We start from the raw sequence: 23,769 nt of genomic DNA, 5'->3' as shown, positions 1-23,769 counted from the left end.
GTGGGGAGGACCTGAGTGGGGAGGAGCTGATTGAGGAGCTGAGTGGGGAGTAGCTGAGTGAGGAGGAGCTGAGTGGGGAGGAGCTGAGTGGGGAGCAGCTGAATGGGGACGAGCTGAGGAAGGAGGAGCTGAGTGGGGAGGAGCTGAGGGAGGAGGAGCTGAATGGGGAGGAGCTGAGTGAGGAAGAGCTGAGTGGGGAGGAGCTGAAGGAGGAGGAGCTGTGGGAGGAGGCGCTGAGTGGGGAGGAGCTGAGTGGGGAGGAGCTGAGTGGGGAGGAGCTGAGGGAGGAGGAGCTGAGGGAGGAGAAGCTGAATGGGGAGGAGCTGAGTGAGGATGAGCTGAGTGGGGAGGAGTTGAAGGAGGAAGAGCTGAGTGAGGAGGAGCTGAGTGGGGAGAAGCTGAGTGGGGAGGAGCTGAGGGAGGAGGAGCTGAGTGGGCAGGTGTGGGCAGGCGGGGAACTCAGAAACCCAGGGAGGACCGGTTCCTGCCTTTTTCAGCTCCCAGAGACCCCGGCTGCACCCTCAGAGCCGATGGATCGTTCCGGCCTCTGCCTTCCTCCTCACGCCTCTGACTAGGACACCAACCACCAGATTGAGGGCCCAGCCTGAATGCAGGATGATCTCAGCTGGTTCTTTTATTACATCCGCAAAGACCCTATTTCCAAAGAAGGTCCACTCGCCAGTGCTGGGGGCCAGGACGGGGACATGGAGTGAACCCCACCCCATGAAGGCTGTGGGATGAGGGGTCCCCGTCGGCACCCTGAACAGCAAAGCTGGTGGAGAACATCTGGGAAGACCAGGAAGGGGCAGAGGCGTTTCAGGGGCCACTGAGTCACAGCTGCAGGGAGGGCGCTGAGGTAGGCGGGGCCCAGGGCCTGGAGGGGTGTGTGTGTAGTGGTGTGTACGTGTAGTGGGGTGTGTGTGTGTAGTGGTGTGTGTGTGAAAAGTAGTATGTGTATAGTGGTGTGTAGTGGTGTGTATGTAGTAGTGTGTGTATGTAGTGGTGTGTGTGTGTGTAGTGGTGTGTGTGTAGTAGTGTGTGTATGTAGTGGTGTGTGTGTAGTGAGTGTAGTGGTATGTGCATGTAGTGGTGTGCGCGTGTAGTGGTGTGTGTGTGAAAAGTAGTATGTGTATAGTGGTGTGTAGCGGTGTGTGTGTAGTAGTGTGTGCATATAGTGGGGTGTGTGTGTACTGATGTGTGCGTGTCGTGAGTAGTAGTGTGTGTAGTGGTGTGTGTGGTGTGTGTAGTGGTGTGTGTGTAGTGTGTGTAGTGTGTAGTGTGTGTGTGTAGTGTGTGTAGTGGTGTGTGTGTACTGGTGTGTGCATGAAGTGGTGAGTGTAGCAGTGTGTGTGCAGTGGTATGTGTGTAGTGGTGTGTGTAGTGGTGTGTGTGTGTAGCGGTGTGTGCGTGTACTGATGTGTCTGTGTAGTGGTGTGTGTAGTTTATGTGTGTAGTGGTGTGTGTCATGGCGTGTGGTGAGCTCTAATGACCCCAGTCCCCAACACCCAACTCTACCTCCTGCCACCTAGAGCAGAGGCAAGCCGTCCCCACCAAGTCCACACTGCAGATTCACGAGCAAAATCAGTGCTGCTGCTGCAGTTCCACACCACTACGTTTTGAAGTCATTTTCTGAGCAGACACAGCCCCTGGCAGCACACTCTGTAGATGGGACAACTGAGGCCTGGGGCCGTGCCACCCTCCCAGCCAGGAGTGGAGCCCATGCTGTTGGAGACCAGCATGGCCTTCACCATGGGCTGCTGGCCCAGTGGGGGAGACCCAGGCACCCAGGGAACAGACACGCTCCTCACCGTCAAGCAGGAATCGCTTACGGCGGGGGCCTTCGCCACAGCTCCCAGCACGACTGATGCTCAGGAAACACACGGGCTGACGGCTGATTCTCCGCAGCTGATTTCCTAAATGCCAGTTAAATGCTCCAGCGTCCCTTACTGCCGGAACGCGCACTCCACAGCTCGTCAGACGTCCCTCATTACGGATGTAGCTGGGACTTAATTGTCGGGCAGCCACATTCATTTCCTGGAGGGAGACCCAGAATCGGGGTCAGGAGGAGAGGGAGAGACAGAGACAGTGAGGGAGCGGGGGAAGTACAGGGGGAAGAGACCCCATTTGTGCGGTGCTGTTCTCCGTGTGCAGCGAAGACCTGGAAGGGGACCCGCCGGGGACACACAGGTGCTGGCTGAGTATTGACCTCATAGGTGATTGAAGGGCCCTGGAATTTCTCTAAGATTCTGGAACTGAAGGTGTCTCAGTTACAGGTAACTTCTACAAAGTACCACTGTCTTCTCGCCAGTTCTGCAGGCCGGGAAGTCCAGGACGAAGGCACCAGCCTCTAGCGAGGGCCTCCTGACTGCGCCCAACCTGGCGGGAGGCCAAAGGCCAGAGAGCAGCTGGCTCAGCACCAAGTGAAGAAGCCACTTTTACAAAGGCCTGAATCCCATTAACAAGGATGGCACCCTTGAGAACAAGGCACCCCTAACACCGCCTGGTGGGCAGCACCTGGATCTCGGAGGGCACGCGCTCCTCCACAGCACAGGGGACGGACGTGCCCATGCTCTCGGGGATGGGGGCTGCCAGCCAGGGAGAGGGGACCTCGGGCGGTGAAGGAGGTCCCTGTTCATGCCCGGGTCCCGCGGGGAACACAGGGAGCGGAGGACCGAAGACAGGTACGTGGAAGTTGCCGGACACAGAGCCCCTCTGACGACAGAATCTAAACCTGGCTGACTCGGAGGAATGAGCCGGCTGGAAGCACGTGGATGTGGGTCCCGGGCACACCCGCCGGGAGGGAGGGACGTGGCCTTCTCGGTGCTCTGCACCTGTCCTCCTGCGGAGGGAAAACAGAATCTCCGTCAGCTCAGGGTCCCCGCGGCCCAGGGTCCCCGCGGCCCGGGCCTGTATCTGCACTCTGGGAGGCCGGATGGTGTGGGTAAGGGAGGTGGGCGTTCCAGTCGCGTTAGGCCTCCAGACTCGGCTCGGGATTTCATCTGGGGAGGGGAAGGCGAGGCGGCGGCAGGGTCCTCAGCCCAGGGACCAGGTGGTCTTTGGAACCAGGACCATGGGGGGTGCCGGCTGCAGGAGCAGGAGGCAGAGTGACTGTCACCACAGGGGCCACCCACGGCAAACGGGAGGAAACGCCTGGGCTGCCCCTCACCCGGCACCAAAAAGACAAGACAAACCAGTGAACTGAGTGAGTTTCACCTCAACTCGGTATGCCCCAAATGCTGCCAACGGGGCACTCATCCTTACATTTAAAATGTTTTTGTTGGCTGGGCGCGGTGGCTCAAGCCTGTAATCCCAGCACTTTGGGAGGCCGAGACGGGCGGATCACGAGGTCAGGAGATCAAGACCATCCTGGCTAACACGGTGAAACCCCGTCTCTACTAAAAAAAAAAATACAAAAAAAGTAGCCGGGCAAGGTGGCGGGCGCCTGTAGTCCCAGCTACTTGGGAGGCTGAGGCAGGAGAATGGCGTGAACCCAGGAGGCGGAGCTTGCAGTGAGCTGAGATCCGGCCACTGCACTCCAGCCTGGGTGACAGAGCAAGACTCCGTCTCAAAAAAAAAAAAAATGTTTTTGTTTATACAGAATTTTTTGAAGTGGTTTTAAAAAGCTCAAACTCGAGCCAGGAGGCAGTGGCGTCCCCAGTGGCACATTCGTGGTGCTGGCAGACGGGGTCTCCGCGCTGGGGGACCGAGCGCTTCCCAGGACAACAGGAGTCAGGCTCTGGTGCAGACGAGAAGGCTGGGCTGAGGTTCCGTTTTGGACACAGCAAAGGAGGGGTGGCAGGAGATGCCCGAGGGTGTGGCCAAGAAACCACGGCCCACTGCCCCTCGCACGCCTGAGGCGTGACCCATTCTGCATATGGTTGCGATGAGAATACTGAAGCTCAGAAGGAATAAACAGTTTGTGTGTTAAAAGAAAAAAAAAGATACACAACAAAGCTTCGAACTGAGGCTGAGGCCAAACAGGAAGGGGCCGTTTAGGGAGAACGGCCGGGACTCCTCACAGCTTCTCTGTGCGCTGAGCTTTCATTTGAATGTTGACCGTTAGGTTCATGTTGCCTTTGTCATTTAAAAATTATAAATAAAACTGAAGCCCTGTTTTAATCAGGGAAAAGGCTGTTGGTTTATGCAAGGAAAATCACTATTTCACTCCCTTGCCCCAGGGGGCTCTAGGAGCACCGTGCTGCCTACAGGGCGACGAGGCTGGAAGTGGCCTGGCTGCCCCACCTCCTGGGGCTCCTGCCTGCTGGGTGAACGGGAGCCACCGGCCTCTGGGGCCCAATCCCGACTTGTTGCTAAATATCCACAATCAGCATCCTGCAAGGGCCTCTAATGGAACCCAGCAGTTCCCCTCCACTGAGCCCAGACTGGAGGGAGGGGAAGGCGCAGGGAGACGCTGTCCAGGAGGTGCTGCGCTGGGCGGAGGTCACGGGGCAAAGGCCCAGGCCGGGGTTGCTGTTAGTTTGCTTCACAGAAGCAGGGTACAGAACGCCTGGGGCAGAGTGGGGGGGGGGGCACAGGGCGCAGCCGGGGAGGACACTGGCAACAGCCCAGCCTGGGTCAGCAGTGACAAGCACCCAGGAGCTCCCGGACACGCAGGTCCCAGCCCAGCCCCGCTGTGCCCAGACGTGCACATTCAGTTGGGTCTGGGGTGGTCCCAGAGCTGCCACAGTCTGAGTTCTAACCAGCGGGGCCAGGAGCCTCACAGCCAGCCTGGCCCTCCAGCCTCTCACCCCCGAGTCACAGAGGTTGTCCCAGCCACTCAGGCCCCTTTTGGAGCCTCCTCAATTCTCCACAGAGCGTCACCCAGCAGGTGAGGCCAGAGGCCCTGGCCTGGCTCCTCCAGGGCCACTCAGCTCCACTCGCCCCCGCGGGGCCCCGTCTACAGACGGTCGGCTGGGTCAGGCAACACGACAGCCCTCCTGGACAGGCCTGGGTGCACCGAGGTCAGGAACGCCACAGGCCAGCAGGCCAAGGACACGAGGTGGCCAGAAGGCCTGGGCCAGAGCCTCCCCCATGCCCTGGAGCCCCCATACACCTGCTCCTGCTCAGCAGGCCTGGCTTCCGTCCCCGTTCCCCCGCACCCAGGCCCGGCCCACGCCACCTGTCAGTCACCTGCCCGGCCCCTGCAGAGATCAGTGTGGGGATCCAGCCTCCTGCCAGTCCTATCTCCCAGTTCCCATCCACCCTTGGGGAGCTCTGCACAGCAGTGAGGCCAGGCAGAGCCAGGCTGACACCTCCTCCTGCAAGAGCAGGATCCGTGGTGCCACCTTGGAGCTGAGGTGCAGAGCCCGGCTGTGGGTGACTCTGGGTGAAGGCCCAGTTGTGCCTGAGGTTAGCTGTGGCCCCCCAGCAGAGTCCCTTCCACTAAAGCCGTGTGACTTGTCACCACCAGGAGACACCTGGGGTGACCCGAGAGCCTGCGCAGAGCCCGGAGGATGGGGACGTCACAGCTAGGGTGCGGACAGTCGGGGTGACAGTCCGGGAACCTCAGCCCGGTTCGTCTGTCAGCTCAGGCTCCCGTCAACAAGCACAGACCAGGCAGCCTGGACAGCGACATCGTGCCCCGTTCTAGAGGCTAAGTCCCAGGTCCTGGTGTTGGCAGCAAAGGTTCCTCCTGGCTCTCCTTAGCTTGCAGACGCCACCATCCCCTATCCCCTTCCCACGATGCTCTCCCTCCTCCGGCCTGTGTCCAGGTTGACTACATGGACTAGCTACATGGACCCCACCGTACAGGATCCGAGCCTTGATGACCTCCTAACGACCTCTGTAACGACCCCATCTCCAGATGACATCCCACTCCGAGGCCCTGGGACCCCACCCTACAGGATCCGAGCCTTGATGACCTCTGTAACGACCCCATCTCCCCAGATGACATCCCACTCTGAGGCCCTGAGGGCTAGGACTTCAGTGCATCTTCTGGGGGCCCCAGCTCAGCCCACAGCAGACTGAGCCTGGAGCGTCTGCCTCCAGCGAGGTGCTTTCACTCCTGCAGCCGGCTCTTCCTGGCCTCACCTGTCATCCGAGATGGGCCTAACAGCCCAGCACAAAACCCCCGTGACGTCAGGAGGGAGGCCCTGGCCGAGTCCAAGTGGGAAAGGCCGTAGAGCCTGGCAAGGCGAACCTGGCAGGGCAGCTTGGGGAGCGCCCCAGCCCAGGCAACGCTGCAGCGGCCTCTGGTGGCCGCACAGGCTCAGGACACCAGCGCCTACAGCCCAGCCCGGCCCCAGCAGCTCTGGGAGGGTGGGGAGAGAGCATACTGGGTGTGACAGGCTGCCCAGGGCACAGCAAGAGGCCGGGCCCTGTCTGCCGCGCTGCAGCCTGAGCGCTGAGGGGCTCGGGCGGGACAGTCTGTGGAGAGTGGGGAAGGAGGGGTCCCCGTGCAGGACTGCTACACACAGGGTACCAGGGAAGGCCTCCCGGTGGCAGGGAAGGGGTGTTCAAACCGGGGCAACGCAGGGAAATGCAGCAGAGGCCACGGCTGTGGCTGGTGTGAAGGCCCTGGGGCAGGAGCCAGTTCACTTGAGGAGCCCACTGGGGCAGAGGGAAGCAGCCGGGGGATGCTAGGAGCAAGGGCACCATCTCCACCGTCACTCTGCTCCCCAAACCCCTGCTGGGCACACGGAGGGTTCCCAGCCAGTGCTGGGCCAGCAGGGTGCCCCCCTCAAGTGGGAGCCGAGGCACTCACCACCCTCCCCAGCCACGCCCACGCCCACGCCCACCAAGCTCCGTTCCAGTGCCCTGTGCCACTCTCTGTCCTCGAATAAACACACTGTGAAAAGGAAACTGGGGGTCCCCGTGTAGACAGAAAACCTGGTTTGTTTGGTACAAATTGGGTCCCCTGAATATAAACACCCCAATAACAAGGCTGTGCTGTAGCTGGACCAGGGCCTCCCACGGCGGGAAAACGCCGCTGCAGCTGGACCAGGGCCTCCCAATGGGGGGAAACTCAGAGGGGCCCAGGCACTGCCTGTAACTACGCAGCATCCACCCAGGGCCTCACGGGACTCCCAGAACAAAGGCGGGACCAGCAGGACACAGCCAGGGTGGGACGTTGACACAGGAACCCCCGACTCACGTCATCCCCCACTGACACCAACCCCCCCATTCACACAAACACCCTCTACTCACAACCAAAGTCCCCCCAGTCACACGGACACCCTACTCACACCAACACCCCCCCGACTCCCACACACATCATACCTGTACATACCACCACACCCACCTCCCGCCACAACTGACCCAGGCAGAGAGAACCCCCCAGCTCCCTCCCAGGTGTCTGGAGTGTAACCTCAGCAGAGGCCCCGAGCTCTGCAACAGTGAGGTCACTGGGGCCCGGGGAGTGAGGGAGGCTGGGTGACCCATGACACTGGTGGGCCAGAGGCCCTGGGAAAGACCATGCCTCAGGTTCCCCACCATGCCGTCCCAGGCTGCGGAGGAGGCAGGGGCCTCGCTTTGCCATGTGCCTGGTGGGCTCAGGTGGATGTGAGGCCCTCGGCCTGGCAGAGGCATCCAGCCGCCCCTGTCCACACTCCGAGCCGCTCTCCTGCAAAATCATTTATTCACAGGTGGGCCGGTGTCAGCTGAGTGTGAAGTGCTGGGCACAAAGTTCGCCCGGCCGTCCCAGCAGGCCCTGGGCTGGGATAAACTCCAGCGGCACTGGCTCGGACCCCTTCTTCTTCAGGTCCCGCTCAAAGATCTGCAAAGGACAAAGGACGGTGGCTCTCAGGCTTGGCTCAGCGCCCTGGGGCTCAGGCCCTCGCACCCCGGCCCCAGTCCCATACCTCATAGGCCGTGAGCTCCAGCAGCGGCGCGATGCTGACCTCGGGTACAGACAGGGCCTGGTTGATGACGCTGGCGGCTTTGGACACCTCAGGATGGTAGTGGTGCTGGAGGGCCTGGGGTAGCAGGGCTGTCAAGGGGCAGCTACCCCAGGCCCCCGCCCTATGCCCCCAGCCACCACCTTCCTGTGCTCCTAACCAGAGTGGGCGGGGTGGGGGCAGAGCCACGGAAGAAGGCCAAGCACCAAGCACCCACAAACCCTGGTGGCCAGTGGGGGACACGGCACGAGGCTATGCGGGAGGTGGCATGGGGAGCTGGGCTTTCTGAGGGGCCAAAGGATGGCTCGGGAGGCCCCAGAGCGTGGCAGCAGCACCCTCACCTGAAGCTCCCACAGGGAGCTCTCCAAGGCCCGGCTCTGGGCTGGGTCCTTCTCTCCGGGGTCGTAGGGGTCGGCGTCCAGCTCTAGGAATGAGATGCGGACCCTCATTTGCTGTCCACCTCTCCAGGGCACCAGGCACCCCTGCCACAGGTCCGGCCCAGCCTGCGAGAGCCCCGCGACTCACCAGGGCCGTGTGGGCGGTGCACGAGGACCCGGCAGGCGGGGTGCCGGCGCAGCAGGTTACAGATGAAAGGCAGGACCATGAGCAGGGCCTCGGGGGGAGCCGTCAGGGCCAGGCGGGCCAGGCGCTTGGCGAAGGCGGCCACCAGGTAGGCAGGGAGGTGGCTGGGCAGGGCAGTGGTTGTGAGACAGGGCCTGGACCGCTAGCCCCCATCACCCTCCCCTGGCGCCAGTCTGCAGAAGCACAGAGGAGAGCAGAGCCAGGTGCTCTGGTACTCACGAAGAAGACAGGAAGAGATCAGCCAGGTGGAAGAAACGGGCCCGGTACTTGACGTGAAAAACGGAAGGGTCCAGGAGGCCGTAGAGCTTCCGGTAGAAGTCGGGGTACTCCCTGTGGGCCGGCGGGGAAGGAGCAGTGGATGGAGCAGGGCCCGGGAACTGAGGCCTCCAAGGCCAGGGTCTAACTCGGCACCCCTTCCTCCCGCCCAGGGGCTCCAATGCCACGGCCTGTGAGAAGAGCGGGGACCCCGTGGGGCAGGGTGGGAAGGGCACAGGTAAGCAGGGCTGGACGGACGGGGAGACACTCACAGGTTGTGTTTGTGAATCAAGATGAACAGCCCGTTCAAGGCCAAGAGGCTGAGGGCCCCACCTGCAGACAGACAGACACACGCTGGAGCTGCAGTGACCTCGCTCCCACCCCACTCCCTGCCCACGCTGAGCCTAAGCTGTGGAGTGTGGCCCTGCCCCTGCTGTCCCCTCCCACAGCCCCCACGGACACAAAGCTGGAGACCACATGCAGGGCAGGGGAGTGGGGGGTGGAGGCTGCAGGGTTGGGGAAGAGGGGCTGCGGGGTGGAGGTTGGGGGGTTGGGGGTATGGGAGGCGCTGCTCCCGGCATGAGTGAGGCGGCCGCACTCACCGAGGGGGGTTGGGGTGTGGTGTGAACCAGGCGGCCGCACTCACCGAGGTCGCAGGCGCGGGTGAGGAAGTCGATCATGAGCGTGGGCTGGGCCAGCTGCGGCAGGATGGCGTCGTGCGTGATCAGCAGCACCTTCTTGTAGAGGCTGAGGGGCAGCTGGGCGAGGGCCGGCAGGTCAGGGTGAGGCCTCCACCCTTGGGGACACCCGGGTGCTGCCCCCGCCCTCACCAACCAGCCTGGCCCCTACCTTGTGCTTGAGGAAGCTGAGCCACATAGTCTGGAAAGCCTTCCTGTGTTCCTGCGACAGGGTCCAGACTGTACTTCTGCCCTCCTGACCCCAGACCCAGAGCCCAAGCAGCTGCCAGGGCACACTGAAGCCCAGCCCCGAGCCAACGCAAGCCCGCTCTCCACTCTTCTGACCCCGCCCTCCCTCTAACTGTCACCATTCAAGTCAGGAGCACCTCGCCCTCAAGGCTGGGGTCTCAGAACAGCCAGGAAAGAATCCTTGGCAAGACTAGGGCCAAGAGGGGGGCTGCGCCCAACACAGCCCGCGGGGCCCACGGATGGCACCAGAGCCTTCAGATTCCGAGAGGCGGTGGTGGCCTCCGACCCAAAGGAGGGCCCCGAGTTCAGAGGCCTTGTCACCTCCCACACTTCGAGTGACCCAGTGGCCATGCGAGCTGCCACCTGTACCCTGGGAGTTTCCTCGTGAGGAAGGCGGCAGCCTGCACGGGGTCTCGCACACACCCCACATGCACCCTGCAAGCCCAGGAGGGTGCCCGGCTCTCCGGAGGCCACTCACCTTCAGGTGAGCAACCTTCCAGGTGTCCCACAGCTCTGCAGGGAAAGCGAGAACAAAGGTCACCTGACCCGCGGGGGAGGCAGACCAAGGCCCAGCCCTGTCCGCCCCTGGCCCTCAGTACCCTCACCCGTGCGCTTCACATAGAAGCTGGAGACGGTGGGCTCCTGGCGGGGCAGGCTCACGGCAGACAGCAGCGTGAAGGTGTTGTTCCAGAAGGCCGGGGGCACCTGCGGAGCCGGACCTGAGTGCCTGGATGCCACCCCCCAGCCCCTGCCTCCCCGGGAGGCACCAGCATGATGCTGCTGACAGGCCCCGTCGCTCACCTCGGGGTGCTGGCCAGTGACCCGGGCCACGACCTCCACGGCCGCCTGCATGCTGTGGTAGCGAGTGTCGTCGTAGTCCAGGTACTCCCGGAACTGGGACAGGAGCAGGCTCTGGTCCTCCTCAGGAGAAAGCAGGCCTCCCACCACCAACTGGGGGCAAGGACCAGTGAGCAGCCCTGCCCGGCCCAGCACAGGCCAGCACGGCCCAGGCAGGCAGCCCCACCCCACCAAGGCCCCTACTCAGCCTCCTCCTGGTTGGGTGGGCCATGAGAGGCACCCCACACGCACAGGAGCCGCAGGAGGGTCCCAGCCAACAGCCAGGCTCAGCTCAGCAGGCCCCGCCCCGACTACAGGGCCACCCTGGGCTCTGGCCAGGCAGCCAGGCCCTCTGGGACCCCCCAGCCGGGCCCTCTGGGACTCCCCAGCCGGGCTCTCTGGGACCCCCCAGCCAGGCCCTCACCTTGAAGAGCTCTCGGGGAAACAGGTAGTTGCCTTCCCACTTGGGCTTCTCCAGGGGATGTGCTCCTTCCAGCTGCACGAACTTCATGAGCGCACTGAGGGCCAGCTCCTGGGAAGGGGCAGTGCAGGGTGGCTGTGATGTCCTCACCCCAGATGGGCCCAGAGCTCAGCCCAGTCAGGGAGCCCCTCACAACCAGGCCCAGAGCTGAGAAAAGGGCGTCCTGGCCTTCTCTTGTTCCACACGCCACCAGATGGCACTCCGGGCTTCCGTGTCCCACCCACGACATGGGCATGACAAGATCTTGAGTTAAAGAAATCCAGTGCTCACGAGAGAGTCTGGCCAGGGAAAGGCACACAGCCCAGGTCTGCTTTATGGCCACCTGACTGCTCTCTCATCACTTGTATCACAGGAATGCCACCATAACCCTTGGGCACAGCTGTGAAAACAGGGGTGTGACGCCAGCATGCTGCCCAACTCAGATTCAGGCTCAGAAGCTCTCATCTCAGGGTGGCAAACTCAGTACTTTCAGGTCCCAGGCAGATGACACCACAAAGCAAAAGAGCCACGTGTGGGATGACAGGAGCAGGCGCCTGTCTCAGAGCTGTCCCTGACTCTCCCTCCAGCCAATCACAGCCATGAACAAACTTAGACCCCAGTGTTGACAGAACTGATTAGTTCTTTGTGAAAAGCAGGATGCTGGTTATTTTCATGTAGTATCTCCCCAGCTTTTAGAAGTCTGCAACTCGACTATAACTAGAGACAGATGCGTCGGCAAAGACGTGGAGTATGGAACACTCATACTCTGCCAGCGGGAGTGTAAGATGGCGCAGCTACTGTGGAAAACAGTCTTGCAGTTCCTCAGACGTTAGAAACAGAACTGCCGTGTGGCCCTGTAATTCCACTGATGAGGCACATTCAAGCAAAACAAACATGTTCACACAAAAGTTTGTACACAAACGTTCACAGTCCACTGTTCTTAACAGCCACAGGTGGAAACGACCCAAATACCCAGCAACGCACGCGCAGCTGACGGGTGCGTGCTGCACGACGGGACGCCGCTCAGCCGCAGGGAGGAACCAGCCTCTGAACACACCGACAAGTGGAAGGCACATACCACATGCTCCCCCTTGTGATGAGCGTCTAGAGAAAGCAAACCCACTGACCCAGAAACTAAATGAGTGGGTGTCTGGGGGTTGGTGTGGAACAGGGTGGGATATGGCAGTGATGTTAACTGGTACAGGATTTCTTTTTGGGGCGATGAAGATGTTCTGGGATAGTGGTAACCACTGTACAACTGTGAACACAGTAACAAACGCTAACTTGTCAATTTTAAATGGTAAACTGTGCATCACTTATTCCTCAATACAGATTTTAAAAAAGCTCACAATGCATTCCCATGGCTGCAGACCACAGTGTGGGCTGAGCAAACACAGCTGTGGACTGGCACGAGGCTTGATGTGTGTGCTCTACGCAACAGAGATGCCCGTCGATGCCTCTGGAGGTGAACACGGGTTGTGCCTCTTCAATATTCAGTACAGGACTCGATAGCCATGTTTGTAAACGGGGCTGAACGCCCACAAGGTGACGATCCCATGAGCCAAAGAAAGGAAGCAGCTTTCCCTGGACAATTGTGGGAGCCCCAGACCTCTGATTTGTGGATAGCCTGGGAGTGGCAGTGCAGGGGATGGACACAGATGAGTGCGGCCCAATGACCCACCTTGACCTGAAAGGAGGGGTGGCCCAGAAGCTCTCCCAAGCGGTTGCCGCAGCTGTGATAGCGATGTCTCATCCATACTTTGTACTTCCGTGCGGCTCCCCGGGACCCTGCAGACAGGTTAAGGCGGTCAGTGATAGCGGTGTCTCCTCCACACCTTGTACTTCCGTGCGGCTCCCCGGCACCCTGCAGACAGGTTAGGGGGCTCAGCCCACATATGCCACTTTGGGCCCCGCCCAAAGTCTCAGGCCTGGCTCCACCCTCCCCCTGTCTTCTACTCAGCCTCCACAGGTGGAAACAGGTCACTATGGCCCCCAGACCTGTGCTGGGACCTGCGGGTTCCCTGAGCCCTGCAAACAGGAAGAGCAGCTCCTACCCCAGGACTGCCTCAGGCAAGCTGCCAGGGGCAGGATCCACATCTCCTCACTTTACTCCAAGACCCCACGTCCCCAGAATGGGGACATAAAGGAAGTTCCGAGTTTAAGTGACCATGTCAAGATCAATCAACATAAAATTACAAAATGGGTGCAAAGCACAAAGACAAAAAGTCGTACCTTGTCCAGCGTTCATCTAAACGCAGCTATATAGTATCCATGTCACCCCTGCATCCATCCTCCGCGGGGGCTTGGTGTGTCCTCCCACCAGCCTGCACGGTCTGTGACAGGTTTGGGGGCGCTCATCCCACGGTGACAAACCTCCCTCCGACCCACGGAAAGAGAAGAGCAGCCCCGGGGCCCTCCAGGGCTCACCTGTCATGACCATCTCCTCAGAAGGCAGCTGGCCCACAAACAGCTCTCCCCGCTCCAGCAAGGCCCCAAAAAGACGGCTGCACGTGCGGACTGCTTCCTGGATCTCCTCCTGGTCCTCAGACTGCAGGAGAGGCGGCGGCAGGGTGCCCAGCCGGGAACTGTCACCTTCGCCCCTGCCTCGGCCGCCCCCCACCCCTGCTCTCTTCCCCCTCGGGACGCCAGCCCCGTCACCCCCGACCCGTGATCCACACGCCTCCCTCCCTGACCCTCCAACGCCGTCCCTGAACCTCCTAGGGCCCTGCCGCCGCAGCCCCCCGTTCAAGTCCCGCTCCCGGGCCGCGACCCCGGCCCTGCGACGCCGCCGGGCCCACCTGCAGCACGGCCAGGATGTCGAACACGGCGTTGGCCTCACTCCGACTCGCCAGTACCGCCTCCAGCCTGCGGCCCAGCGCCCGGCGAACGCCCGCGGCGCCCGGCTCCCGCTCCATGCCGCCGCCAACACGGCAAAACGCGGTACCCAGCCGCCGGCGCTCCCTTGACGTCACCACTGCGCGTAGAGTCTGACGTCATCTCTACGCGCCGCACCCAAACCCCGTCTTTCGCGCCGAGCCCGAGTCCCAGGCGTGCCGCCGACGTCATCGCCGCGCGTCGAGCCCGAGCCCCAGGCGTGCCGCTGGCCATGTCGCTATTCTACGTCGCGCGGTACCAGGGCCCCGAGGCGGCAGCTGCGGCGGGGCGGGAGGGCGCGGAGGCCGGGGCCCACGGCCGGGCCCGCGCGCTGCTCGAGCGGCTGCAGAGCCGGGCCCGCGAACGGCAGCAGCAGCGGGAGCCCGCGCCGACCGAGGCGGCTGCACCGACCGAGCCGGCGACCAGGAAGCGACGGCGGCCCCGGCGGCGGCGGCGGGTGAACGGCGCGGAGTCGGGCAGCCCGGAGGCGCGGCAGGGAAAGCGACGGAAGGCGGACGGCGAGGACGCGGGCGCAGGTGAGTCGTGGGGCGAGCGGGCTCCCTCCGGGGCGCCGGCGACTCGGTGCTGACGCGCTGCCGGGTGGGTGTCTGCCTCGCAGAAAGCAGCGAGGATGCGCCGGGGGAGCCCAGCTCAGGGAGCAGCGAGGATGCGCCAGGGGAGCCCAGCTCAGGGAGCAGCGAGGATGCGCCGGGGGAGCGCAGCGCCAGCGCCGAGGCGGCCCCAGACGGACGGGCCCTGGAGGAGGCGGCCGGACCCCTGGTCCCCGGCCTGGTGCTGGGGGGGTTCGGGAGGAGGAAGGCGCCGAAGGTGAGCGGCGGCTGTCGGAAGGGTGGTCGGCGTGGGAGGGGAGGCTGCGCAGATTCTTAAGTGTGGCGGTCGCCCCGGAAGGCATCGTTGAGCGAATGCTCCCGGGTCACAGACGCGCCTCACTGCCAGGCCTGCAGTTTGTCTGGATCCTGCATGTGCGGAGCTCCCGTTTTTTCTGCTAGGCTTGCCCCTGCCATCCCGTCGCGCCGCGCCAGTTCTCCTGCAGGATGTGCTTGCGTGAACGTGCGGGGGGGGGGGTCTCCTGCTGTGCGCTCACCGCCTCAGGAGCAAGTCAGAGGCCATTCCGCAAGCCCCTGGCCCTTGGTGTTTTTGCTTAGCACGGGTGGTTTTCGGTAGAGATCTCTGGTGAGACAGGTGAAGAAAAGGAGAAGTTTGGCAGAGTGCTTGGGCACCTTAGGTAGGGCGGGGTGGAGAAGGTTTTCTTTGAGCTGGGATGCGAAGACTTGAAGCCAGGTCAAAGTTGAGGGTTGGGGATGCCAGGCAGAGGCCTCGAGGCAGGGACGCCGGCGTGGCTGGGGCAGGCGAGCACCAGGTCACAGGGCCTCCTGGCTGCGGAAGGGTGGGTGCCACTGTGGGTTGATGGGAGACTACAGGTGAGTTTGCTCAGTGAGTGGTGTCTACTTTTGCTGTTGAACTTCTGTCAAGGCTGCATGAAAAGTGCATCGTGGGGCTGAGGAGGAGCTGGAGACTACAGAAGAGGTTTCCCCGGCCTCCCTCTCCCAGCCTCTGCCACCCCGGGCTGCTTCTGCGTGAGAGCCTGGAAGGTGCTCACCTGGCCTCTCTTTTTGATGGCAGGTCCAGCCTTTCCTGCCAAGGTGGCTGGCTGAGCCCAGCTGTGTCAGAAAGAACGTCAACGAAGATCTGGTTCCTATCGAGGACATCCCTGAGGTCCACCCTGACCTGCAGAAGCAGCTGCGGGCACATGGCATCTCGTCCTACTTTCCAGGTGCCCCAGCCCCGGGCAGGCAGCTGAGGGAACACCTCCCTGGGCACCCACACAAAAGGCTGTGCATGGCCATGGGTCAGGCGTCCCTGCCACATCGGTGCCAAGTGTGGTCTCAGCACCCTCAAGCTCATGGTTCTCCTGAGGCTGGTATTCCTCTGGGCCCTGGTGCCATTCCTCGGGGGAGTGGTTCCCAGGCCTCCAGCAGAGCGGCCCAGCCCAGAGGTCACAGGCAGGGAAGCGGCAGGCCCAGGCGTAAACATGTGACTTCTCTCTCGCCTTTCTTCGTCCAGTCCAGGCAGCTGTGATTCCTGCCCTCCTGGAGAGCGCGGCCTGTGGGTTTCTGGTGGGCAGAGGCGGCTACCGGCCTAGCGACCTCTGTGTTTCTGCCCCGACAGGCAGTGGGAAGACACTGGCCTTCGTCATTCCTGTGGTGCAGGTCTGTGTGAGGGTCCCCTTCCTCTATAGCGCGTGTGCAGAGGGCAGGTAACAGCCTTGCTGACACAGGAGCCCCTTCCTCCTCAGGCTCTGCTGTCCAGAGTGGTCTGCCACATCCGTGCCCTGGTCGTGCTGCCCACCAAGGAGCTGGCCCAGCAGGTAGACGGACCCTAGACCTGGAGTGTGGCACCGCCAGCCTCTGCTTCCTTGCTTAGTGCACGGCGGTCAGCCCCTGGGTGACCCAGACTAGATCTGGGGTCCTTTTTGCTGCAGTGGGGGAACACCAGCTATCTCCAGGCCGGTGACAGACTTCTCCTGCAGGTGACCAAAGTTTTCAACATCTACACGGATGCCACACCTCTGAGAGTCTCCCTGATTACGGGACAGAAGTCTCTGGCCAAGGAGCAGGAGAGCCTCGTCCAGAAAACGTAGGTTGCGTCAGGGTGTGGGGTTTTCAAGGTGTCCTTGCTCAGCCTTGCCGGTGGCCTAAGGCACCACAGGAGCAGAGGAGGGGCCGCCAAGTTTAACCGCCTGGTTCCCGTGAAGAGGAGGAGCTCCCGTCTGCCCCCTTCCCACGCAGGGTGGAGTTGGGACTATGGGGTGAGGCAGCGTCTTGCTGTCCGGAAGCCCTTGAGAAAGCTTCCTTCTCTCGAGCCGCCCTTTGGTCTGTAGCGCTGACGGGTTCCGCTGCTTGGCTGACATCGTGGTAGCCACCCCCGGCCGCCTGGTGGACCACATCGACCAGACCCCAGGATTCAACCTCCAGCAGCTCCGCTTCCTGGTAAGTCCCCACCCCAGAGGCCTGGGCTTTGAGCTCAGGGCCGTGCCACCCAGTCCCGGGCTCCCTGCCTCCCGCAGGTCATCGACGAGGCTGACCGGATGATTGACAGCATGCATCAGTCCTGGCTGCCACGGGTGGTGGCGGCTGCCTTCCAGAGTGAGGACCCCACGGACCCCTGTGCCTTGCTCCAGCGAAGACAGGCCCAGGATGTGACAGCCGCCAGGTATCCAGCGGCACGCCCAGTTGCTGGCATCCCCTGAGCAGAGGCCTCTGCGTGTAGCTCTCCTTTCTTAGTGCCAAGAGACAAGGCTGGCTTGAGCTCTGGTGCACAGAACCGCATCGTTCTGTTCTGTGAGCTGGACTCACCTTGCCCCTGGTCCACAGTAGTCTCTACAGTGGGTAGTGTGAAGAATCCCGTTCCCTGGAGTCTCGAGGCAGCCGCTGACACAGTGCCAGCAACACCCCCTTCTCTTCCAGTACCTGCTGTCCGCAGATGCCCCTGCAGAAGCTGCTCTTCTCGGCTACTCTGACCCAGAACCCCGAAAAGCTGCAGCAGCTGGGCCTCCATCAGCCCCGGCTTTTCTCCACAGGGCTGGCACACAGGGGCCTAGAAGATACAGATGGGGACGGGGACTCGGGGAAGTATGCCTTCCCTGTTGGGCTCACGGTGAGTGGGATACTGGCTGGGCAGAGGGTTGCGCCAGGAGCCTGGGGCCCCTAACCAACCCCCACCTCCATCCCCACCCCCTGCTGTCCCTGTAGCACCACTACGTGCCCTGCAGCCTCAGCTCTAAGCCGCTGGTTGTCCTGCACCTGGTCCTGGAGATGGGCTTCTCGAAGGTTCTCTGCTTCACTAACTCCCGAGAGAACTCCCACAGGTGAGGCCCCAGCTGGGCGGGGATGGCAGAGGCAGCCTCTGGTCCCAGCATCACGGGGCTGCAGCCTTCTCTCTGCCTAGGCTCTTCTTGCTGGTGCAGGCCTTTGGGGGTGTGGACGTGGCTGAGTTCTCCTCGCGCTACGGCCCTGGCCAGAGGAGGAGGATCCTGAAGCAGTTTGAACAGGGGAAGATCCAGCTGTGAGTCCCTGGGCAGGGGCGGGCCTCTGTGGGGTGGGGGTGCCCACTCCAGGGTCAGCTTCGGGGCGGGCCTCTGTGGGGTGGGGGTGCCCACTCCAGGGTCAGCTTCGGGGCGGGCCTCTGTGGGGTGGGGGTGCCCACTCCAGGGTCAGCTTGGGGCCCTCTAAAGGGTGCTTCCTTCTGCAAATCGGCTTCCTGTGCCCTGGATCCATGGCAGCCACTTCCCAGAAAGGCCTGAGCTGCCCCCCACAGGGCCGGTGCTGCCACAGCCCCTGCTCCTGGCACAGCAGGCCCACGATGCTGTGTGTCCCGGCAGCCTCATCAGCACGGATGCCACCGCCCGAGGCATCGATGTGCAGGGTGTGGAGCTGGTGGTGAACTATGACGCCCCCCAGTACCTGAGAACCTATGTGCACCGGTGAGTGCGGCGCAGCCGCCACTGGGGGGTCTGGGGCTTTGTGAGCTCCTGGGCGTTGTATGTGGGACCGTCCTGCCTGGTGTGGGTGGGGTTGGTGTGGAGAGAAGCCGTCGTTCGTCAGACCCCTGAAGGCTCAGGGGCCAGGCTGGAGATAGCCGCGTGTGATTCCAGGGCTGGGAGGACGGCCCGCGCTGGGAAAATGGGACAGGCCTTCACGCTGCTCCTGAAAGTGCAGGTGAGGCGCGAGGGTCTTGGGAGTTTCTGCTGCCTGAGGGTGACGAGGGGCTGGCCCAAGAACCCCCTTCCACCATGAGCTTCCCTCCAGGAGAGGAGGTTCCTCCAGATGCTGACTGAAGCTGGGGCGCCTGAGTTGCGGCGGCACGAGCTCTCCAGCAAGCTGCTGCAGCCCCTGGTTCCTCGGTACGAGGAGGCCCTGTCCCAGCTGGAGGAGTCCATCAAGGTGAGGGCCAGTGTCCGGCACGAAACCCTCTGAGGGTTTCTCCACGCGTGCACAAAAGAGGAAACGAGGAAAGAGGGTCATACAAGTTGTCCTCGAGCTTCTGGCCCAAGGACAAGGAGCCCCCGAGTGTCAATGGTGGAAATGCATGGCCCCAGGGAGGGTCAGCAGAGCCAGGGCCGGGCTTCTGCAGCGCGGGGCTTCCCGTCCTCAGCCTTCCGGGCAGAGCCCAGGGTCCCGCAGACAATGAGGGGAAGGAGTGTGTGGTGCTGAGCCGTCCTCTTTCCCCCACAGGAAGAGCACAAGCAGAGGGCGGCCTAGGCCGGGGCTCGGAGGGCCCGAGGGACTGCACCAGAGGACCAGAGGGACTGCGCGCTCACCACCCTGAGCCTCCTTCCAGAGCTGATCACTGATGCTCTGTGTGAGGAAAGGAGTCCCCCAGCAGACACAGCTTTCCTCCCCGAGCACGTGGTCTCTGCGCCAGGCAGCCTGGGCGTCAAAGCTCAAGCACACGCCCAGACTGGAGACTTTAGGGCCTGTCACTTTGATGGCCTGAAGGTCAGGATGGCCGCTGGCAATGAAGCCTCAGTAAAACTATGAAAAGTACTCCCAGACAGACACAGTGGCACCTGTCATGATTTTTCTGAGAGTTGTCGGGATTAACCTTGAGTTAATGTTAAAAATGAAGCTCTCGGCCAGGCATGGTGGCTCGCGCCTGTAATTCCAGCACTTTGGGAGGCCAAGATGGGTGGATCACCTGAGGTCAGGAGTTCGAGACCAGCCTGACCAACATGGAGAAACCCCATCTCTTTTATTTGTCTTGTATTTTGTAAAAATACAAAATTAGCCGGGTGTGGTGGCAGGTGCCTATAATCCCAGCTACTTGGACGGCTGAGGCAGGAGAATGGCTTGAACCTGGGAGGTGTAGGCTGTGGTGAGCTGAGATTATGCCATTGCACTCCAGTCTGAGCAACAAGAGCGAAACTCTGTCTCAAAAAAAATAAATAAATAAAAAATTAGCTCTCAGGCCGGGCGTGGTGGCTCAAGCCTGTAATCTCAGCACTTTGGGAGGCCGAGACGGGCGGATCACGAGGTCAGGAGATCGAGACCATCCTGGCTGACACGGTGAAACCCCGTCTCTACTAAAAAATACAAAAAACTAGCCGGGCGAGGTGGCGGGCGCCTGTAGTCCCAGCTACTTGGGAGGCTGAGGCAGGAGAATGGCGTGAACCCGGGAGGCGGAGCTTGCAGTGAGCTGAGATCCGGCCACTGCACTCCAGCCTGGGTGGCAGAGCGAGACTCCGTCTCAAAAAAAAAAAAAAAAAAAAAAAAAAAATTAGCTCTCAGAGCAACACAAATGTGTTGACCATCTTCCCTCTGAAAGGTCGCTCCAGAGTCCCACGCTGACACATGAGGGACCCACGTGGGCTGTCCTGCTTTTGGAACAAACGCTGAGAAATGCGGGTAAACCCTTCCCCAGGCCTGTGTCAGGCAGAGTTGCTTGCATTGTCACAGACCAAAGAAGTCAGCTGTGCAGTTCGCAACATTTTACTTTGTAACCAGTCCCCCGCCTGGGTGTAAAGTCAACTCACAGCATGAAACTTTCCACTGTGAACGTGGAAAACACGCCTTGGAAACACTGACCACTGTCTGTAAAGAGGCTCTGTTTTGAAAGTCTTGTATGATAATATTCAAAGAAATAGGAGTGAACTGTGGTTCTTTCTCTGCCTGGAGATACCTGCTTCAGTAGAATGACAGTGTGGAAACATTCCTGAGACTGAGGCTCACCTCGAGTTACATTCGCTTGTCCCCCAGCCACAGGCCAAGGTGACGCATGAGAAGTCAAATCCCACAAGCAGGATGGACGCTTACGGGGACGCACTCAGACCAGAAACCTCACACCAGACACGCACACACTTCGTCGGGATATAAATGCAACATTCCCACACAAGGCAAGCTTCAGTGCAGGCTGCACGAGGCACCCTCGTGTGTGCTGGATCGTGGGGCCTTGGCTACAGAGCCGCCCTCCCAGTGTCTACTGTGGTCATCCAATGAGAGGCTTCTCCTGGGGTCCAGGTTTCTGGGCCAGTCCTAGTCCTGGGAGCTTCCCAGTGTAAAAACTAGGCAACAGCAGCCCTGGACGTCCCACCCCAGTCCAACAGCAAAGGGGATGAGAATGGGGGCGCCCTCCTCGACTGGAGCATGTGCTGAATCCCCTTGGTCGGGGCGCACGTCAAGGAAGCCGCCCTGCTGAGCTCTTGGGTGACTCCCACCCCACTCCCCATGCCTGCCCTGCCTCTGCTGGGGCCCGGAACCTCCCAGTGGAGGCTGCATCTGGGCTTTGGCTGCTGCCTCGGCCTTGCAGCGTCCAGAGCTGCCCAGGGTTCTGTGCCCCCAGCACGGGCGTCTGTGAGCCAACCATGGTGACACACTGCTGTAGTAACTTGTGCTGTGCCTGCTGGATGCACGTGCCCCTGCTACTGGCCACTGTGGTCTGACACGTCACCAGCGGCTGTGCTGAACCTGTGTGTTAAAGGGTGTGATGAACAGATGGATCTGTGTTTAACAGAGAATTCGACACTGCCATCATTTTCCCGAGGTGGACTGGACCTCAGAGGGGGTCAAAGCAGCAAAACGGGAAATGCTGCCTCTGCAGAGCCTGGAATCAGCTAATTCCCAGCACGTTGGTTTTCTCTCATTTCTTAGAAAGCAACATACCCAGAATTATCAAAATGCCGCTTATGATATATAAATAGCCGCCACTGATGTGGTCTGGTTTTTGGTCAAGGAAGACAGTGAGAACTGACTTCGGCTGACCCCACAGTGAGGCAGGCTTGGCTGGTGACATCAGCAAAGCACCAGCCACTGAAAGTCTGTGGACACTTAGGGCAGACAAGAGCAAGCCCAGAACCGGCCCATGGTGGTTGAGGTACAACCCTGTCCCGCCCTCCCCGGGCTCAGCCTGACGGAAGCTCTCTTTGGGGCACTGCCAGGCACAGTGGCCACCAGCCACGGAGATGCATTCCGTGCCACTCGCCAGCCACGGAGACACATTCCATGCCACTTGCCAGCCACGGAGACGCATTCCATGCCACTCCTCAGGGAGATGCAGCTCAACCACAGCGAGATCCACCTCACACCCACAAGGATGGCCAAGAAGGTAGGCGTGGGTGGAGATGCAAAAAACCGGAACCTTCTGTTAAAACAGGGACCCTAAGACTGACAGAACAGAGTCTTCATGGCAATCAGATGCCAAATTACAAACAGGACCTAAGGCTGGGCTGTGTGAGGTTCAAGTCATACACCCACACTTACAGAATAAACCGTGTTCTGGGGCCACAAGATGTTTCTCTCCAGCAGCTAAGCAAGCTCTGGCCTCAAGACGAGCAATGTTGAAGCAACTGCAGCTTACCCAGCTCACACACGCGGACTCACGGACCCCTGCTCCACCAGCCACGACTACAGCCGTAACGACACAACGCTGACAGCGGTAACTTTCTCCTGATCAGGACACAAGGCTGACGGCGGTGACTTTCTCCTGATCAGGACACAAGGCTGACGGCGGTGACTTTCTCCTGATCAGGACACAAGGCTGACGGCGGTGACTTTCTCCTGATCAGAGAGCACCGAAGTGTGCATGGCCCTGGCTGGTGTGGAGGCTGCGCACAGAGTGCCTTCCCGTCCCCACTTCAGCTTTTCGCATGCACGGTCTAATTATTCATAATGCATTCGAATGTGATGCCTCCACCCCAACGTGAAGATGGGACCCACGTAACATGCATGTTTACCTGTCACACACGTCCATGTTCCCCTTTTGTGAATATTCATACCTGTTCTGTGACCTGTTGAACACGTGCGCCTGGCACACACCCGCCACAGCCTCCTCGCTTCAGAAGTGCCTGCTTGTGTCTCTGCCAGAGGCTCCGCTTCCCAGCCTGGCAGGACAGCCACCCTGCAGGGTGCAACCCTTTCTAAGAGACAGCTCGGTCCACCTGCGTTGAAGCTGGTTTGAAAAAAAAAAAAGAGCTCTCCTCCCCAGATTTGTGAACCTTGTGATTGTTCAGTGGACACCTCACATGTTGTTGGTGGGAAGGTCACATGTGGAGACAGCTGGGCAAAGCCTTGGGACGTTAAATGCAGAGTCATTTATGACCCAGCACTTCCCTCCTACACACCTTGTACACCGCAGATCAGTGAAACCTACATCCACACAGAAACGTGTACACAAATCTCTCCGCAGCACTGTTCACAGTAGCCAAAAACTAAAAACTAACCACATGTCCATCAGCTGATGAATGGATAATAAAACGTGGGAAATCCACACCAGGAGAGAAAAAGGAGTGAGGCACCAGCACAGGCACCATGTGGATGAACCCGAAACCCAACGCTAAGTGAAGGAAGGCTCCAGAACCTGATGCTAAATGAAGGAAGGCTCCAGCTGTAGGGAGTGTCCCAGGCACAGGCAGAGATGAAAGGGCGCCAGGGCCGGGAGTGGGGGCTGGGGCTGGGGACACAGTGGCGGGGAGTGGGTGGGGTTTGTTTTGGGGATGATGAGAATGTTCTTAGATTGTGTGTGGTGATGGCTGCTCACCTCTATAAACCTTTTACTAAGAACCATGGACTGGATGGATACAGTGTGTGAATTCTGAGTCCAGCACTTTGTTTGAAAAAGGTGGACGATACCAACATCACTAACCACCAGGGAGACGCAGGCCACGGCCATGCCCAGCTCACTGGAGTTGTGAGGATGGAAACACCAGCCCGCCTCCCTCAATTCAGACCTCAGCGTGGATGCAAAGAATGTCTGGGACGGGACTGGCAGCTGATTAGAGACGCAACCGCTGAACCTGTGGACTGTGTTCAAACAAATGGCAGCAGAATGCAAAGGCAACTGTTATAGGAGGCAGAAAGAAATGGTTTAGGTAGGGTAAAGCCAGTCTCCAGCAGAAAACTTGCCTTTTAACAAAAATAGCTCCCTTTCTAACCTCTGAGTTCAAAATCACTTCTTCTCTAACACCAAGCAGGCTGAAAGAGCAGAC

At 60.6% G+C, this 23,769-nt stretch overlaps 2 protein-coding genes across 8 annotated transcripts; one reads left to right on the top strand and one right to left on the bottom strand.

Annotated features, from left to right (window-relative positions):
* Window positions 1-7,559: 7,559 nt before the first annotated feature.
* On the bottom strand, window positions 7,560-13,834 carry NOC4L (nucleolar complex associated 4 homolog). 2 transcript variants are annotated; one of them, XM_005572664.4, is made up of 15 exons: window positions 13,694-13,834; window positions 13,323-13,443; window positions 12,577-12,683; window positions 10,860-10,967; window positions 10,400-10,549; window positions 10,204-10,303; window positions 10,077-10,111; window positions 9,522-9,572; window positions 9,319-9,430; window positions 8,945-9,005; window positions 8,637-8,747; window positions 8,361-8,521; window positions 8,177-8,259; window positions 7,800-7,913; window positions 7,560-7,714 (listed from the first exon to the last, which is right to left on the bottom strand). In XM_005572664.4, exons 1-15 carry the CDS (start codon window positions 13,808-13,810, stop codon window positions 7,595-7,597), a joined length of 1,551 nt encoding a protein of 516 aa, XP_005572721.3. In that variant the 5' UTR covers window positions 13,811-13,834; the 3' UTR covers window positions 7,560-7,594. The 2 variants fall into 2 exon arrangements, with proteins under 2 accessions (XP_005572721.3, XP_045222219.2); XM_045366284.2 differs by lacking the exon at window positions 8,945-9,005 and having other exon boundaries at window positions 8,637-8,863; window positions 9,275-9,430.
* Window positions 13,835-13,978: 144 nt separating this feature from the next.
* Window positions 13,979-23,351, top strand: DDX51 (DEAD-box helicase 51). Of its 6 annotated transcripts, XM_074008464.1 has the most exons (16): window positions 13,979-14,305; window positions 14,389-14,597; window positions 15,414-15,564; window positions 15,855-16,000; window positions 16,087-16,158; window positions 16,321-16,427; window positions 16,672-16,780; window positions 16,858-17,003; window positions 17,258-17,447; window positions 17,543-17,658; window positions 17,739-17,855; window positions 18,172-18,273; window positions 18,445-18,508; window positions 18,599-18,733; window positions 19,025-19,757; window positions 20,078-23,351. In XM_074008464.1, the coding sequence occupies exons 1-15, from the start codon at window positions 14,002-14,004 to the stop codon at window positions 19,049-19,051; spliced, it is 1,995 nt and encodes a 664-aa protein (XP_073864565.1). In that variant the 5' UTR covers window positions 13,979-14,001; the 3' UTR covers window positions 19,052-19,757; window positions 20,078-23,351. The 6 variants fall into 6 exon arrangements, with proteins under 6 accessions (XP_073864565.1, XP_073864566.1, XP_073864570.1 ...); XM_074008465.1 differs by lacking the exon at window positions 18,445-18,508; XM_074008469.1 differs by lacking the exon at window positions 20,078-23,351 and having other exon boundaries at window positions 17,371-17,447.
* Window positions 23,352-23,769: the final 418 nt, after the last annotated feature.

The sequence above is a fragment of the Macaca fascicularis genome, chromosome 11 (assembly GCF_037993035.2).
Source record: "Macaca fascicularis isolate 582-1 chromosome 11, T2T-MFA8v1.1".
Taxonomy (NCBI): Eukaryota; Metazoa; Chordata; class Mammalia; order Primates; family Cercopithecidae; genus Macaca; species Macaca fascicularis.
The sequence above is the reverse complement of the archived record's forward strand: the minus strand, read 5'-3'. Positions and strand labels throughout refer to the sequence as shown.